We start from the raw sequence: 17,733 nt of genomic DNA, 5'->3' as shown, positions 1-17,733 counted from the left end.
TTGTTTTTTTCAGAACTCGATGCACCCACCAACCTCCAGTTTGTCAATGAAAGTGACAGAACAGTTCTGGTGACCTGGACCCCACCTCGGGCCCGGATAGCAGGCTACCGACTGACTGTGGGTCTAACCCGAGGAGGCCAGCCCAAGCACTACAATGTGGGGCCCTCAGCCTCCAAGTATCCCCTGAGGAATCTGCAGCCTGGGTCTGAGTACACAGTGACCCTAGTGGCTGTGAAAGGCAACCAGCAGAGCCCGAAAGCCACTGGAGTCTTTACCACTCGTAAGTTGAAACTCGAATGCCTTTCTTTGGTGAAGCTGCACGTTCTTATATTGGCTTTTTGCATCCTTCCACTCTTTAAGAGTTAATTTAAAACCCATAGTGCATTATTTATATCAGTGCCACTGAAAGTGTATCCCGGGGGGTGGCTGGTCTGTGAATGCTTGGATACTTGGTACTGGTCTACAATAAGGACCACAGCTTTGTCAGAATAGGCTTCACAGCCCCGTGGCGTTTGCTCGGGCTGATAAATGTTTTGAAGCAAGATTTTCTCGCTGAAGGAAGCAGTGTGTGAATTTGCATGTACGTCCAAGTTCATTCTGTCCTCCCGGGCTAACACTGTGAGACAGGAGGACTTGGGAGATGGCTCAGTGGATAAAGTGCATGCTGCTTACATGTGAGGACCTAAGTTCAATTCCCCAGCACGGACATAAAAAGCCAGGTTCAGTGGTGCACACTTGTAATCCTAGCATTGGGAAACAGACAAGAGGATCTGGAGAGCTGTGCAGCCAGTCTTGCTAGTGGGGAACTTCAGGTTTTCAAAATGTACGTGGTGGAAACCGGGTGTGGTGGCGCATGACTTTCATCTTAGCACTCAGGAGGCAAAGCCAGGTTGATCTCTGTGAGTTCAAAGCAGCCTGGTGTACGTAGAGTTCCAGCACAGTCAGGACTTTGTAGAGAGACCCTGTTTCAAACACACACACACACACACACACACACACACACACACACACACACACGGTGGAGACTGATAGAGGAAGTTCCTTGATACTGACCTGTGACTTGCTCACAGACTTCAAGGACAAGTAGACCACATATACATGCAAACAGACAAAAAAGAAAATATTGACTAAATACTAGCATACAGAATGTAATCAGAATATAATCAGTATCATCGTATTATTCTGGACATCAAATGACTGTCACTTTTATAAACAAAAAACACCCAGGGATTGAACGGACATCTGCAAATAAGAGGTTAAGCAAATTATTTCTTTGAGAGCCTGGACTGCTGCAGGCTACAGAACTTCACAGAGAGGAGACCTGGTCTCCATCCTCTTCCCTAAACTTTACATTCCACAGAGAGGAAAAAAAATATAAGAAATTTTGGTCACGGTTATCCTTTCACTCAATATTTTAGAGGAAATGGCCTTAAGTTTCTTATTTAGCTACACCCCAATAGAGGCCTGTATTCACAAGCTGTTTTTCTACTAAGTATACTCCATTTACATGACAAAGAATTATGAGGCTGTTTTTTGCGGAACACTTGCTTGTTATTTTCTACTTGACACTTTGAATTATGGGAGCACCTCACACACAGCATGCTTTTGGCATTTATTGCCGTGGACCCCCTAGCTTTCCAGGAGCTTTCAATAAGTCTTTGATTTTAAAACATGGCTTCTCAAAAGCATTAAAATGTAATCTAAACCAGGTGTGGTGGCACATGCCTTTAATCCCAGCACTCAGTGGGTAGATGCAGGCAGATCTCTGTGAGTTCAAGGCCAGCCTGGTCTACATTAGCAAGATCCAGAAAAGCCAGCACTATATAGAGAGACCTTTTAAATTGTTATTTTATGTTGCCTAGTTTGAAGATAGTCTAAGATCCATTTTCATGCAGTTAATGGCTGCTTTTCTTGCAGATACCCACTTTTTAAAAAGATGTCCCCATCAAGGGAATGAGCTTGAAGGTGTCAGTTTACATAGTCTCTTAATAGATGGCTTCTGGGTGTAATAATAGTAAAGTTTGTATTAGCTGAAGATTAATTAATGTACTTCATTGTACGTAGTGTACTTTCCCAAAACTCACCTAGGCTCAGACTTAAATCAACCAACTTAAGGATGGGGTTACCCAAGTCCATTTGAACCACAAAGTCTTGGCTTTAAACAGCAGTTGGACCTATGAACTTTAGTTTTGGGAGCTTTAGTAAATCTGAATTTTGGAAACAACTTTTGTGACTTCTATATCTCATGTTAAATTCTTAAGAACAATCTTGAGTAAAGTGGGGAGAATAAGCTATTTCTGGGGAGAATAACCCAGCCTTTTCCTGTATTGAGGGCATAATTTTTATTTCTCAAGAGCCAGATTGTTCCTCACCTAACAGTCCCTGCCAGGACCCATAATTCATACTTACAGGCTCATCCTTTGTTTGACATCAGTTTGTGGGTTTGTGGTTTACTGATTTTCTTATAATGGTTTGCTTGGGCAAGAGAGTATAATCTCAAACCCAGTAAGATTTAGCTGCCTGGCTCTAGCAATCGAAAATACCTAGTTCAGGTGAAAGAAATTGACCATTATGGATTGATTTTGTTTGTTTGCTTTGGTTTGTTTTTTTGTTTGTTTGTTTTTCCAGACATGGCTTCTCTGTATAGACTTGGCTGTTCTGGACCTTGCTTTGTAGACCAGGCTGGCATTGAGCTCAGAGATCTGTCTACCTCTGCTTCCCGAGTGCTGGGGAGGGATTATTCATTCTATAGTGTTTCTTGTGGGCAGTTACAAATGGTCACCCAGGACTAGCTTGGGCATTTTGGAAAAGTTGGCATCAGGCAATTAGTGTATGATTTCAGGTCACCAACTTAAATAACGCCATCAAAATAACATACTTTGAGCCATCTATGATCACAGCAGGTAGTAAGTGCAATACTTCAATTCAATCACTACAGCAGTCTCTCAGTAAGTCTGTGCATACACATTTGACTTTTACTTCCACATCGCATTTTAAAATAAAAGTTAAAAATGAGACAATAAGTCCAAACTGAGAAGATTAACATGGAAGAATCATAATATTGGACCTGAGTTCTCATGTCATACACAAAAACATGGAGCTGAGTAGAGTGAAAGCTGAAAACATTTCCATCCATGTTTGGGGCAGTTGGAAGGGTACTTGCCTTCCTGGGTTTGATCTTTAGCACTTACAGTGTGGTGCACTCCCGGATTACAAGGAAGTGGGGGAGAGGAGGAGATCATCCTCCTGCATAGAAAGCTTGAGGCTAGCCTGAGACCCTGGCTAAACAAAGAGAAACAAACAAGAAAGTAATCCTTGTTTGTATTACTGGAAGGTAACTGGCCATTCATGATATGTAAGTGCATTCTGTGTGGTTTATCCCAGTAGCAAAAGATCTTGCCTGGAAAACGGAAGAAAGAATAAACAGGGCGGTTAACACACTTAGCAAACACCTTTGAATTTAACAGCTCAGATATCCAAATTTATAATCAAACCTGCAAGGTGATTGGGGATGTTTATCTTAATTCTGTGTACACATGTCTCTTTTAAGTTTTTATCTTTTAAAATACCCGGGCATTGGTGGTACACACTTTTAATCAGGAGGCAGATACATGTGGATCTTTGTGAGTCTACAGAAGAGAGTTCCAGGATGGCCAGGGCTATACAGAGAAACTCTGTCTCAACAAAAACAAAAAATAAAATAGTGGGGGGGGGGTGGGTGCTGAGTAAAACCTCATCTCTAGCCTGTGCGTTTTTAAAAATTAGTATTTTTCACTAAGAAAATGATGGTTGTGTAGGCATACCAAGAGATACCAAACATACCTCCATTGTAATTCCTGCTTCCAGTTGTTACATATCAAATGCCTGTAGCATTATTATTCTGAATGATCCATCACATGTTTGAGGGATGGATCTTTAGAAGTGTCTTAATAGTGTCAGGATTTCCAATTGCATCTAAAAGTGATTGTCCACTGTTGTGAGAAATAATTCGGCACAAAGCTACCCCTAGATTACACCTGTAATTTCGTCTTTGTTCGTAAGGATAAAGAAAGAAAACGACTACTCGTTTGCAGTGAGCAGTTGCATATTTTATAAGGGATTTAGTGCCGATGAAAAGATAGTAGACCACAAAAAACAAGAAATGGAAAGGGACTTAATTGGAGGTCACCTAGCCCCATGTTTTACTCACGTGTGAGTGACAGGTCCTTGCCAGAAATTCAAGCCCCAGCCCAATGTTGGACCTGCAGAATCACTTCCCATTGTCACCAGGTCCTGGGTGGGTGGCTTGATGCTGCACATTAGTGATTATGAGACAGTGATTTCACTGTGTCAGGCAATGAGGGAACCCGGGCCACATTCTCTGTGTATTTGCTGGTTAGACCAAAGTGGGTTAAAATGTTCGTTAATCTGCAGTCCTGGCCAACACCTATGAGCCCAGGGTTTTGAACCTTGTGTTGGTTACTTTGCAGTGCAGCCTACGCGCTCCATTCCATCTTACAACACCGAGGTGACAGAAACTACCATCGTGATCACCTGGACCCCCGCTCCAAGAATTGGCTTCAAGGTGAGTCACAGATGATTCTCATGAGATAGCCCAAGGTACTTTCTCTTGCTACTCCCTATGGGGAAAACAGCCACAACCACATTCTGGAGACTTGGGTTTTGTTAAGCCCTATGATTATACTACAGGGCCTTGTGAGAGCAAAGCTTTGCCTGCTTGGAGGCTTTTTTTTTTTTTAAATTCCTTGTTTTTCAAAGGAAGAAAGCCGTCAGCATGGAACTATAGTGCTTGTTGTTTTGTTTTGTTTTCTGTCCTTTTCCCTCAGGGAACTCCATTTTGAAAACAAAAATATAAGAAAACTTCATTTGATGTGTTGCTCTAAATGGGTGTCAAGAAGCTTACGAAAGCCAATTTGAGGAGACCAATTAAACTCAGAGTCACTTCAAAAATCACATTTTTACCCAATCAGTTTCCTCTCGACATATTCAAAGCCCCGTGGGTGAATTTCTTAATAGGAGTTAAAATTGAGGTCTCCGTCTTAGATATCTGGAGTCATGTTCTTTAAAGTGATGATATCAGGGAAGTGATGAATACAAATGAATACGTTTTAAAGAATCCTATCCTTTGGCATTCAAAGGATAAAGAAAGAAATGTTTATTATGCCAAGAAATCAAAGCCCGATAGTTTAAAAGAAAAAAAAAAAAAAAAACAGATTGAAGGTCACTTCCTTTTTTTAGTATGCAAATATCCGTATTGATGACTATGCTACCCAAACAGAGGAGCTCTTTATGAGTACTGCCAATGTACCTTTTTAGTTTCCCTTAATAATACCACTCAGCGTTCTAGAAGCCACATAGATGGTGAAGAATTTCTACTGAGTTGAATACTGTTTGATAATATTACCTAGGCTTTTGAAGTTATGAACACACTTCTTCATGGGAATGTGTTTTTCATTTCCGAGTGTCAAAGTGGCTGGTGTTAACTAGAAAGTTAACTGAATGTGAGTAACTCATTGAAGACAGAGCCTAGGGGATTTCTTCCTTGTGCACTGCTGGTATGTACCAGAAGGTTCTTTGTCAAACAGCTGTAATGACATCTCTTTGGAACGTTCTATTGTAAACGATCCTAGTGCCAAAGGAAGACATTCTCCAGTTAATTGCAGAATAACTAAAGTGAGCCCCCAACTTGTTACCCATCCAATAAAAAGCACAGGGTGGATTTTTAAGGGAGTTCTCACTGTGTTCGTATACCTGCAAACTCTTGGCAGCTCTGTAATCATCCTTCATGTTGATTTCGCTTTCCTCCATCTAGCTGGGGGTACGACCAAGCCAGGGAGGCGAAGCACCCCGAGAAGTGACTTCAGACTCCGGAAGCATTGTTGTGTCTGGTTTGACTCCAGGCGTAGAGTACACTTACACCATCCAGGTCCTGAGAGATGGCCAGGAGAAGGATGCACCAATTGTCAACAGAGTAGTGACACGTAAGAAGAACTTTCTCTTTTAACTTTGAAACTATTTAAAGAGACCATCAAAGCCAGGTATGGCGGTGCATGCCTTTAATCCTGGTGCTTGGGAGGTGAAGAAGGAGGATCATGAGTTCAAGGCCAGCCTCGCTGACACCAAAAGTTGAAGGCCAAAGAGCTGGTTGTCATAATACACACTTCTAATCCCAGAAATTTGGGAGGCAGAAAGAGGCAGATACCAGAGAGTTTGAGGCTAGTCTGGTCTATACAGTGAGTTCTAGGCCAACCAGGACTTCACAGTGAGGGTTTGTCTCAAACAAAGGAAATAGATTCCTCTAATAATTCTAATACAAGCATCGCAGCTTGCTTATTTGAGCAGAACAAGGGGAAGAGTCCATCCCCTATTTAAATCATTAGTGTCTTTAGAATTTGATGCAACTGGTTTAGCTGGTATCATGTAGTCCACTGCATTAGAAGTGTCCCTTCCTTGTCAAAAGTCCTCCAGATGGGAAAGATGAAGCAATTTCAATAGTGTTATAATCACATTAATCTTTAAAAAAGCAATCTTCTATCAGAGGGTCACTGACAACTGTGTTTTTATACTGTACTTTGTATATTAATGGTCCTAGAGGAAGGGATAGAAGACAGGGGGAAAAAAAGGAAGGAGAGAAGGATCGAGAAAGGGCAGTAAAGGAAATATTTCACAAACCAAATGTTTTGTGCTCACTTTAACTCTTTAATTTTCTTCTCTACGTAGCCTTGTCTCCACCAACGAACTTGCACCTGGAGGCAAACCCTGACACTGGAGTTCTTACAGTCTCCTGGGAGAGGAGCATCACCCCAGGTGAGCACTGCATGGATCTGAGGGCACGTGTACACGAGCTCTCCAAAACAGATTCCATTCAGACAAAAAGAGAAGCCAGCTTCTCGGCCCTCCACCGGTGGTGCAGCAGTATAAGGGGGTTCATGAAACACAGGGTGTGCACGACATGTAAACACGTTTGCATATTTCCTAAAGTCACAGGAATGAGAGAAATCAGGTGCTAGGTTGTGGGGGGAAAAGACGAAAGTCCACACTGCAGAGAATTATGGGGACTGGATGGAACCAAGGTTTTGTTCAATACATTAGAAATGGTTGAGCTTGGAGAAATGGCTCAGCGGTTGAGAGCACCGGCTCCTGGGTTCAATTCCCAGCACCCACATAGCAGCTCACAACTGCCTGTAACTACAGTTCCAGGGGATCTGACACCCTCACACAGACATACATGTAGGCAAAACACTAATGCACAAAGAATAAGTGATTAAAAAAAAAAAACCCAGACAAATGGCTAAGATCATACATATCACATAATTTCTCTGGTGTGAGTTACCATAAATCTTAAAAAGACTATTCACCGGAGTTTGGCAAATCCCTTGGTATCTGGGTGAGGCTTTTGAAATTTGCAGCTGCTCAGCCCATTACATAAAATGGCATTTTGCTTGCATATAACCTACACATTGTTCCTGTACTTCACTCCAACTGTAGACTGCTTATAGCCCAATATGCTGCCAATGCCATGGAAATAGTTGTCCTACTGCACTATTTAGGGGACAATAGCAAGAAAGTGCATGCACAGTACAGACCCAAATTATTTTCAGATGTTTTTATCCATGCCAGTTCCGTACGCAGATGTGTAACCTATGGGTATGTGATCAATTGCACTACAAAATGTGAGAGAGGCAGACTGGAGGGAAAGCTCCAGTATGTAACATCCAGTATGTAACAGCACTTGCCATGCAAGCATAAGGACAGGAGTTCATCTTCAGCACTGACACAGGAAGCTGGGCATGGCATGGCTGCGTGAGCACCTGCAAGAAGATTGCTGGGGTTTGCTGACTGCCAGCCTAGCTCCAAGTTCAGCGAGAGACCCTGACTCAAGGGAAGAGGTGGAGAGACTGCCAGCAAATGAAGCTGTAAATGGGTTCACACATACTGAAATGTACTTAGGGCCGGTGAGATGGCTTAGTGGGCATAGGTTCTTGTTGCCAAGTCTGAGTTAACCCCCAGGAGTCACATGATAGAAGGAAGGAAATGACTCCTGAAAATTGTTCTGTGACCTCCACAGGCAGGTAATGGCACATGTACATCCGTGCATTTGCACACTAAAGAAATGCAATGATTCGTGTACACACATACACACTCTACATGAATAAAAGTAATTTTGTGAAGGGGAGGGGATCAGACAGAGCTCATCAGGATAAGTGGCTTGCTGTCAAGCCCTACTGAGATCAATCCCAGGGGCCCATGTGGTAGAACTTGAGAACTGCCAGACATGTGCCATGGAGATGTAGAGCATGCCAGTGCACGTGCACACACAGGCTAAATAACTGTAACAAAAATAAACAGGATTAATAGTAACAAAAATATTTATAAGATCATAAGATGTATAAAGCATAACACTATTCAAGGAGAGTAATGCACCACAAGAATATTAACTTAGATATAATTCTATGATTAAATAATGAGCATGGGTGAGACAGTTGCTGAGACAACATGATACTCATTATTGAGGACATTCTAAATTAAATCAAACTAATTGGAGCTATACTTGATTAGAGAAATATATTTAGTGTATTATTTAATGCTTTTTAATTCTATTGGTGTTGATAACATTTTTATAAAAGTGAAAACTTTGCACCAACACTGAGGCTGAGGCAGAAGTATTAACATGTGTTCAAGGCTATAGTGAGTCTTAATGCAAGGCTAGGCCAGAGTGTGGGCCCAACTCCCTATAGCAGCAATGGATTGCAGACACATGCTATGGTATCTGGCTTTTTGTGGATTCTGAGGATATGAACTCAGGTCTTCAGGTTTGCATGGCAGGCATCTTACTCACTGAACCAAAATTTCAGTCTGTAATTTGTAGAAAAAAATTCTTACACAGTTTTTACTCTTGTTTGGGGAGATGTGTCAGGTGATTGTCTATAAATGTGTGTGTTTTACAGTCACACAAAATAAAACTAGCTTAAAATGTTCCTTTACATCTCCCTTTGAAAGGGACTGAATTCCACACCAAGTTTCCTTCTCTGTGGCAATGTATGTATGATGTGACAGCTACACTGTTTCCAGATAAGTTCCTTGGGCTTGGAAACCTGAAGCTGACAAGTTCCTTGCTTCTGGGCAGCTGGCTCTTTAATCTCTGGTCTTACTGGCCTGCCCATTCAGATGGGCAGTAGTAAAGGGAATGCCCTAAATGTTACTGATTTCCCATTGGGCTTCCCAGCACATACCACTTCAGAATATACCTTCATCTCCATGTCCTTACTGAGTCAACATCATCATGTTTTCTTCCAACCTGGACCTGCAGAGCTCTGGCCACAGCTAGATTTATTGACATCTCCCTCCCTTCATCATTTACCCTGCCCCATTTTCATAATTCTAATGTCCTCTATGATGAATATTCCTTTTCAAAGATGAGCATCTATACTTCTGTTTTCTACCTCCCCCAATTCTCTTCCTGAAAGTCCAAACCTTTACACTTTTGGGAAATGGTCTTAGGTGGAAATCAATCCCGTAGTAGCCAGAAGAAGTAGACTGTCGCTCAGCTTTCCTGCAGGTCACCCATTAAGGAAAAGCAGAATGGAGTATGGAAGGAGACTGGAATTTGCAGACAGTAAAGTCCCTTCTCTTTCTGACATTGCCTTATTTTTGTTAAAGCTACCATAATTTTATATTATAATAACAAATTTGTACATATGTAGGGGTACTATAAGATCATCTGGTGGATACAATGTAGAATGACCAAGTTTAGCATTTCCACCTCAAACATTCATTTCCATGAGCTGGAGACTGTCAGACTTGTCTAGTTATCATGAAATACATCATGAGTTGCTATGGACTAGTCTTCACTCTATAAAGTCAGAGAACTAAAAAACGAAATTCCTCCTTTCTTACGGTACAAGTTATTGCCCTGTCTCTTTTTCCCACCTATCCCTGTATGGGTGCATCATTCAGTGTATAGTTTAATACACTCCGGGTCATAAATGTTCTGCATGATAACTTCTCTCTATTTGCTCCAGGTATTACTGGCTACAGAATAACCACAACCCCCACAAACGGGCAGCAGGGTAGCTCTCTGGAAGAAGTGGTTCATGCCGACCAGAGCTCCTGCACTTTTGAAAACCTGAACCCTGGCTTGGAGTACAATGTCAGTGTTTACACTGTCAAAGATGACAAGGAAAGTGCCCCTATCTCTGATACCATCATCCCAGGTAATGGAAAAATAAGCTGTTATCCTCAGAGTGGCAGTTTCAGTAGCAGTGGGTATTAGCATCTTAATCCCAGATAGCTGAGTGTGTCAGATATAGTTGGGATTTAATGCCAACTCCCAGTGCACTCTCCAAAACCATGAAGCCAAAGCAGCTGTTTGGATGAAGGCTTTGCTGTTGCCTCTGCTTCAACTATCTGTGCTTCCCTGGGATGCTGTTTGTCGCCATGGGTATGTGACGAGTGCAGCCACGGCATTAACTCTGTACTGTTTGCTCACAAGAAAAGATTACTAAACAGTGTCGTGTGTCTGTACCCAGTGCTGACGGGCTGAAAGTAATGTGGTAAATGCATCCCCTCAGGGCATTTGTGCCTGGTTTTACAGTCCATATCCACCCCCAACAGTTATCTAGAAAACAGAAACACACATGGTTGACAATCCTTTTTAAACTTGGAAGGGGGATGAAAGAGACAGTCCTACAGGGCTGTCTTTCTTTGAAAAATGCCCTCACAAAGACCTGTTTAGGGATAGGTTCATAGTTTGCCCCAAGTCTTTGGTAGAATGAAAGCACTGGGCATACACATTCGGTTCCCCTCTGCAGTATTTTGGTATGCATTTATGAATACCAATTAAATTACATGGATTAAAATGTTAGCAGAGCCATGGGCTCAGGACCTATCTTTTGAGTGACACATTCACGACATGATGTTAATATGATGACCACGATGCTGTCGTGAGTATTGAACGTGTAAACATGTAAATTACATAAATTACATCAGTTAACCAGCCAGTTTTTTTTTTTTTTAAACCTTCTACTTTGTAAGATTTTACTTTCTTCCAAAATGTTTTGGATTCTTTCCCCTCAACATTGCTGGTCTCTCCTGCAGATATTTCATCTAAGTTCTGAGAATGGTTTTGACATTGTAAATGTGTTTATGATTTTTTGTTTTTCTTTTTAGAACGTAAGTTAAAACTGTACCATTCAGGGACATTTTCTAAATGCAGCGAAGTCCCTAAGAGAATGTGGTAACCTGCCTTATTCTCCCAGGGAAGCAAATTATTCATGATTCTTGGGAAGTCTTTTCAAATGATTTGGGACACATTGCATATTACCATCATTGCTTTACCATTCTGTCCATTTTACTACTGGTCACCTGACGTACACTGCTTTATTTTTTTTTTTTTTTTTTTTTTTTTTTTTTTTTGCCTCTACTTTCCTTTTGCCTCCTCTTTGCTTTGTAACTCAATAGAGGTGCCCCAGCTCACTGACCTAAGCTTTGTTGATATAACCGATTCAACCATCGGCCTGAGGTGGACCCCGCTAAACTCTCCCAGCATTATTGGGTACCGCATCACAGTAGTTGCAACAGGAGAAGGTATCCCTATTTTTGAAGATTTTGTGGACTCCTCAGTAGGATACTACACAGTTACAGGGCTGGAACCCGGCATTGACTATGACATCAGCGTTATCACTCTCATTAATGGCGGAGAGAGTGCCCCTACTACACTGACACAGCAAACGGGTGAATCTTGAAATCTTCTGTGTTTGAGACATGGATGGTGTTGCATGCTGCTCAGTCACTCTCGTTAAATCTGGATGTTTCCAGTGAGAAGCCAGATTGGCCACAGAGATGATGGGGCCATTTCAGAGATGAGGAATACTTTAACCTAATTGAATGAAAGCGTACGTAAGTAGCCTCATGCACTTTCATTCAAAAAACAAACAGATGTAAAGCTAGAGAAATCTAGATCACTGATCTATGAAATATAAAGTAGGTAAAATTTGCAGGCCTTGAGTTGTTTTTGTAAAGTATGAGTACCAAGCTTTATGGTGAGCACCAGTTAATACTAAGACACACCTCCAAAATGCATGATTGGGTGTCTCTTCTTACCTTTTGATAATCTCCTTTATAGCTAAATAAAACCTATCAAAAGTTAGGATGGAATGGAAGGAGGGTTTTAGAGGCAAGAAGACATAAACCATAAGGCCTTCTAGATTGTGCTGCTATGCAAGGTAAGGAAACTCCTCTTTAACCAGAGTCTGGAGACCAGCATGCAACATCGTAAAGGTTCTCTGGCCTGCATGGTAAGAAACATGCTGAGAACCACTGTGCATGAGTCCCTTCACTTGTAAGTAGAGTTCACTGCCTGAAATTAAGGCCATGTAGTAGTTTGTTAGATATCTCACTCTGGGAGACTGAGGACCGCTTGTCTTTTTTGTCTGTGTGCATGTGTTTCTTTGGAAAGTACTGCTATGTCTCTTTGCTGTGTGGCAACTTAAGCCTCTTCAGCCTGGGATAAAAATCTTTAGCGATATTAATGTACTACAATAAATAAATAAAGCCTATTTGAAAATAGGTTAAAATTATTAACATTCTTTAAAATGCATCGATGATGGCAGAAAGCTTAAAGGGGCCTAACAGTATTCTATATAGTGTTTTTTTTTTTTTTTTTTTTTTTTTAACAGTAGTGTGTCATGATTTAGATTAGAATTAGATTAGATTGTTTGCATGATATTGACTGTTTTCTTTTGTGCATGAAATTCTGGTTTTTATCTTTTCAGCTATTTCGTTAGCTTTAACTTTAGAATTACATTAATTTAATCTTCCCTCCTATTTGAAATCAGCTGTCCCTCCTCCCACTGATCTGCGATTCACCAACATTGGGCCAGACACTATTCGTGTCACTTGGGCCCCACCTCCATCCATCGAGCTAACCAACTTCTTGGTGCGCTACTCCCCGGTGAAGAATGAGGAGGATGTGGCGGAGCTGTCAGTCTCACCGTCAGACAATGCTGTGGTTCTAACAAGTAAGCACTCAAGCCTACACGTTTGGTAAATACTTACCTGGAGCAGGAGGAATGGACTGGTTCTCTCAGAGGAGCCTCTAAGAGAAGGAGGGCTGTAACAGTGACACACTATCCTGGCTTAATAGGCAGCCCTGTAAATTGTGACAGATGCAGCATTTCTGCGGGTGTGACAAACAGTTGATCTCTACAGATCGTCAGTGGGGTCCCAAGGTTTTGAACACATTCTACTTCCACATAAGTACACAAAAAAGTCAACAGCAAGCGAATTCTGTAAGTCGGGGAAGAGTAAGGAAGTTGGTGTCAGCAAGTCTATATTATTGTCCTTTCTTGTGACTGGTTACTTGGGCAAGGTAGAGCGTTAGGTCAGGATTTTGTATGGAAAGAGGCAGACGTTTAGTTTGTAACTCAGAAAACATATGTTTGCAGAATTTCTCAGAAGATTTAGAGTTTTTTAAATGTGCATTAGTGTTTTGCCATGGGAAATTTCAGGCCCCCTGAAACTGGAGTTACAGACGGTTGTGAGCTGCCATGTGGGTGCTGGGAGTTGAACCCAGGTCCTCTGGAAGAGTAGTCAGTGCTCTTAACTGCTGAGGCATCTCTCCAGCCCCTTAAATAGACAATTATAGAAGTTGTCATTTCCCATTCCCTGCCATTTAGGAAGAGTATTTTGTATTAAAGAAAACAAGAGGTTGCAACATGTTGTAATTTGTGTAAGGTTCCACACCAGAGGAAAATAGTTACATTTAGGTATATTCCTTGTAGTGACCAGAAAACATCCTTTCTTGTTCACATGTATCCTAGAGAGTGAAATACAAAAAAAGCAGCCAGGCAGACTTATCTTGCTTTCTCACTGAGAGCCAGAGCATCTAGATACGTGCTTGGCTATGGCCACAAGGTCATCGCAGTCACTGGGTACCACCATTACCTAGTATTCTAGACCCTGAATCACATGTTGGCTCCAATTTAGCCAAGCCCTGTCATATATTAATTGTGTATCTTGAGTCCTAATGCAATATGACCTTAAAGTAACTCTCTCCCTCTTAGATAAGTCATTATTATCCTGATTTAAACGTTAAACAGCTTGGTGCAGTGTACTGAGCCCAGGGGTACTGGATATGCTGATTGTCTTGAATACATTGATGGTCCCACAAGGACACGTGTCCAATTTTGTCCAACTGTACATTTAAATATATGCAACATTGTACAGCATGGAAGCTGCCAACTGCCTAATAACAGTTTTATGATGGATAAATGGTAATGCAGTCTCTCAAAAATTTTAGTCAGTTACCCTTAGTAGACGCCCTTTCAAATGGACAAAAGAGGTATTAATGCACCAGATCTACACTTGACTGAATTACATTTTTAAAGGCAGAACTGAGGGGCTTAAGAGGCCCAGGGAAACGTGGCCCTTAACTACTGATATTTCCAGGCATAGATGTTCACTTAGATACAAGTAGGCCATGGGACCGAATGCCTGGCTATTTCATCAGATGAAGTAACCCAGGGAGTGCTGTGGTTTCTCATGCTCTTAAGTTTAAAGCAGGTCCCGCTTGCCTCTGTAGATCTCCTGCCTGGGACGGAATACTTAGTCAGTGTCTCCAGTGTCTATGAACAACACGAGAGCACCCCTCTTCGAGGAAGACAGAAAACAGGTGAGTCGTGTTGGCAGCATGCCTATCAAGTAGCTCTCGCCTACCAGTTTTAAACAACGAGATGATACATTGAGTGAAAATATGTCTCCACCTTTTATGGTGTTGGTACATTACTTAAAATCTTTTTCTTTTCCTTTTTTGAGTTAGCATAAAGTAATGGGTTTCACTGTGGTGTTTTCACATGATCTGCTGACCGTCCTCATCCATTCCTCTCCCTTCTCCCCATGCCCCTCCTCCTGGTCTCCTTCCTCCCTGTGGTAACGTACAGCCCCTCTGTTCTTATGTCACCTTGTTAGCTCTATTCTTTGGCCCCTTTTCACCCTTCCCTATTAAGGCATCCTTTTCTCTTCTACTCTCCCTATTCTAGTTTCATGGCCTATGCTCCTCACACACGTGTGCATATATACATAGAAGAAAAAGAAAATTAATCCCAGCACTTGGGAGAGAGAGGCAGGTGGATGTCTGTGAGTTCTAGGCCAGTCTGGTCTACTGAGTGAGTTCCAGGATAGGGTCCAGAGCTACAGAGAAACCCTGTCTCAAATGACCAATAATAATAATAATAATAATCATCATCATCATCATCATCATCATCATCATCATCATCATCATCTATGGATCCACATAACAGAAAGCTGTCATTTGTCTTTCTAAGAGTGGATTGCTTTGCTTAACATGATAATTTCTAGTCCTATCCATTTTCCTTGTGTGTATATGTATCAAATTTTCTTTTTCTTCCTTCCTTTCTTCCTTCTTCCCATTTTTCCCCCCTGTCTTCCTTCTTTGTTTTTTGATTTTTTTTTTTTTTCAAGGAAGGGTTTCTCTGAACCCTGGCTGTCCTAGAACCAGGCTGGCCTCAAACTCAGAAATCCACCTGCCTCTGCCTCCTGACTGCTGGGATATAAGGTGGGAGCCACCACTCTCCTTGTATCATATTTTCATTGTCTGTTCATCTACTGATGCACGGCTAGGCTGGTTCCATTCCCTGGTTGGAGCAGTAGTGAGCATGGATGATCAAGTGTCTCTCTGTAGGATTTAGAGTGCTTTGGATGTGTGCTTAGCAGAGAGAGTCCCAGCCTTTTGAGAAACCGACCAGTTTGCATTCCCACCAACAGCGAAGAAGCAATCTTATTTCTTCCCACCGTTCCCACCGTTTGTTGCTTGTTTGATCTTAGCCATTCTGACTGGGATGAGATGGAATCCCAAAATAGTTTTACATTGCATTTCTCTAATAGTTAAGGATGTTGATCACTTTCTTTCTAAAATATTCATTATGCCATTTTTTTTTAATTACTGATCTTGATTCTGGGTGAGATGGATACTACATTATTAACTTAAAAAACAAAACAAACAAACAAGAAATGGTGGTTGTGTTGTCTTTTGTTCCCCTCCTTATGTGGGAAAAAACAGGTCTTGACTCCCCAACTGGTTTTGATTCTTCTGATATCACCGCCAACTCCTTCACCGTCCACTGGGTGGCCCCTCGAGCCCCCATCACCGGCTACATAATTCGCCATCATGCTGAGCAGTCTGTTGGAAGACCCAGACAAGACCGAGTGCCTCCCTCTCGGAATTCTATCACCCTCACCAACCTCAACCCTGGTACTGAGTACATTGTCAGCATCATTGCTGTTAATGGCAGAGAGGAGAGCTCCCCATTGGTTGGCCAGCAATCAACAGGTAATTTTATTGTCTTTTTTTTTCTTTTTTCGTTTAATCTACAAAGGAATTCTTTTGTATGGTTTGGTGTAGTCTGTGAAAAAGCTTCCTGTCACCTTAGTTGGCATTGACACAGAAAAAACAGTGACACATGCTTTTGATCCCAGCACTTGGGAGGCAGAGGCAGGAGGATCTCTGAGTTGGAGGTCAACAGAGCAAGTTGTAGACCAGCCAGAGCTTTGTAGTGAGAGCCCTTCTCAATAAAAAGGGAAAGGAGGTGGTGACGAGTATGTGACACTATCTACCTCTTAGAATACATTTAAAAAGATTTTTATTTTTTTATTTTTACCTGATTCAGTTATCTAGTTTTGGTGTTTCAGCGGGTCAGTTTTTTTTTTTTTTTTTTTTTTTTTGGTGTTTTGAGATAGTTTCATAGTCCAGATTGACCCAGAACTGACTCGGTAGCCTAGGCTTATCTAAGTAACATACTCCTGCCAGAACTTCTGAGTGCTGGAGTGACAGCCACAAGCTACTACTCCCAGCTTGGATGTTTATTAACTTTTTGTAAAGTTTCATTCAAAAACATATTTTGGTTCCAAAGTTACTGTAAACCTGATTTTCAGTTGGGCTTGGTAGCACAGATCTGAAATCTTAGATACTCAGGAGTCTGGGATAGGAAGATAGATAGGTCAAGCCCATTTTGGACTGATGTGAATTCAAAGTTAACCTGTGCAATTCAGTGAGACCTTGTCTCAAAATGAAAAGTTTTTAAAAGTGGTGCTCTGGCTGTAGTGTATCCGTAGAGTACTTTGTCTGGCATGAGTCAAGCCCTAGATCATACAGATGTCTGTACGCATAGATTGATTTATTTTCAGTGACAATGATTGGGAGACCTGTTATCATGATAATCTATAGCTTAGCTACAAATAGGGGAATGTCTGAGAACTACTTCCAAATAGCACATAGTTAAGAGTGCATGGGGAGTATCACTGCAGTTTTTGTAACTCTTCTGTGGTTTAAATTATTTTCCAAAGAGAATGTTGAAGAAAAGGAATTCACAATTTTATCACAATTTGAACAGTCTCCTTAACCCCCTTCCCTTGACTTCTTCATAGTTTTTAGTTCTGCTAATTTAGTGTCTATATCTTCATGTGAAGGAAATGGAACAGTTATATGTAGGAAAAGAACAGAGAGTGACTCTGAGCCTCTTTGGAAGTTACGGATGTAAAATACTTTCCTATGATTTTTCTAGTATCTGACATTCCAAGGGACCTGGAAGTCATTGCCTCCACCCCTACCAGCCTACTGATCAGCTGGGAACCTCCTGCCGTCTCCGTGCGCTATTACAGGATCACCTATGGAGAAACAGGTGTGTTCATTTTGTACAGTTTCACCCTGATGGGATC

At 41.6% G+C, this 17,733-nt stretch overlaps 1 protein-coding gene across 12 annotated transcripts in view; it reads left to right on the top strand.

The window, feature by feature from the left end:
- Fn1 (fibronectin 1) overlaps positions 1-17,733 on the top strand; it is a 65,304-nt gene that overhangs the window by 26,899 nt on the left and 20,672 nt on the right. For 6 of the 12 annotated variants that reach the window (XM_051190423.1, XM_051190431.1, XM_051190426.1 and 3 more), the window contains exons 20-29: positions 14-280; positions 4,470-4,564; positions 5,813-5,981; positions 6,721-6,807; positions 10,023-10,214; positions 11,461-11,733; positions 12,837-13,019; positions 14,582-14,671; positions 16,079-16,348; positions 17,580-17,696. In XM_051190423.1, coding sequence (XP_051046380.1) covers positions 14-280; positions 4,470-4,564; positions 5,813-5,981; positions 6,721-6,807; positions 10,023-10,214; positions 11,461-11,733; positions 12,837-13,019; positions 14,582-14,671; positions 16,079-16,348; positions 17,580-17,696 — 1,743 coding nt within the window. The remainder of the gene's footprint in view (positions 1-13; positions 281-4,469; positions 4,565-5,812; positions 5,982-6,720; positions 6,808-10,022; positions 10,215-11,460; positions 11,734-12,836; positions 13,020-14,581; positions 14,672-16,078; positions 16,349-17,579; positions 17,697-17,733) is intronic. The other 6 variants (XM_051190430.1, XM_051190432.1, XM_051190427.1 and 3 more) reach the window with 1 other exon arrangement.

Source organism: Phodopus roborovskii, unplaced genomic scaffold, assembly GCF_943737965.1.
Source record: "Phodopus roborovskii unplaced genomic scaffold, PHOROB, whole genome shotgun sequence".
NCBI lineage: Eukaryota > Metazoa > Chordata > Mammalia > Rodentia > Cricetidae > Phodopus > Phodopus roborovskii.
The sequence above is the reverse complement of the archived record's forward strand: the minus strand, read 5'-3'. Positions and strand labels throughout refer to the sequence as shown.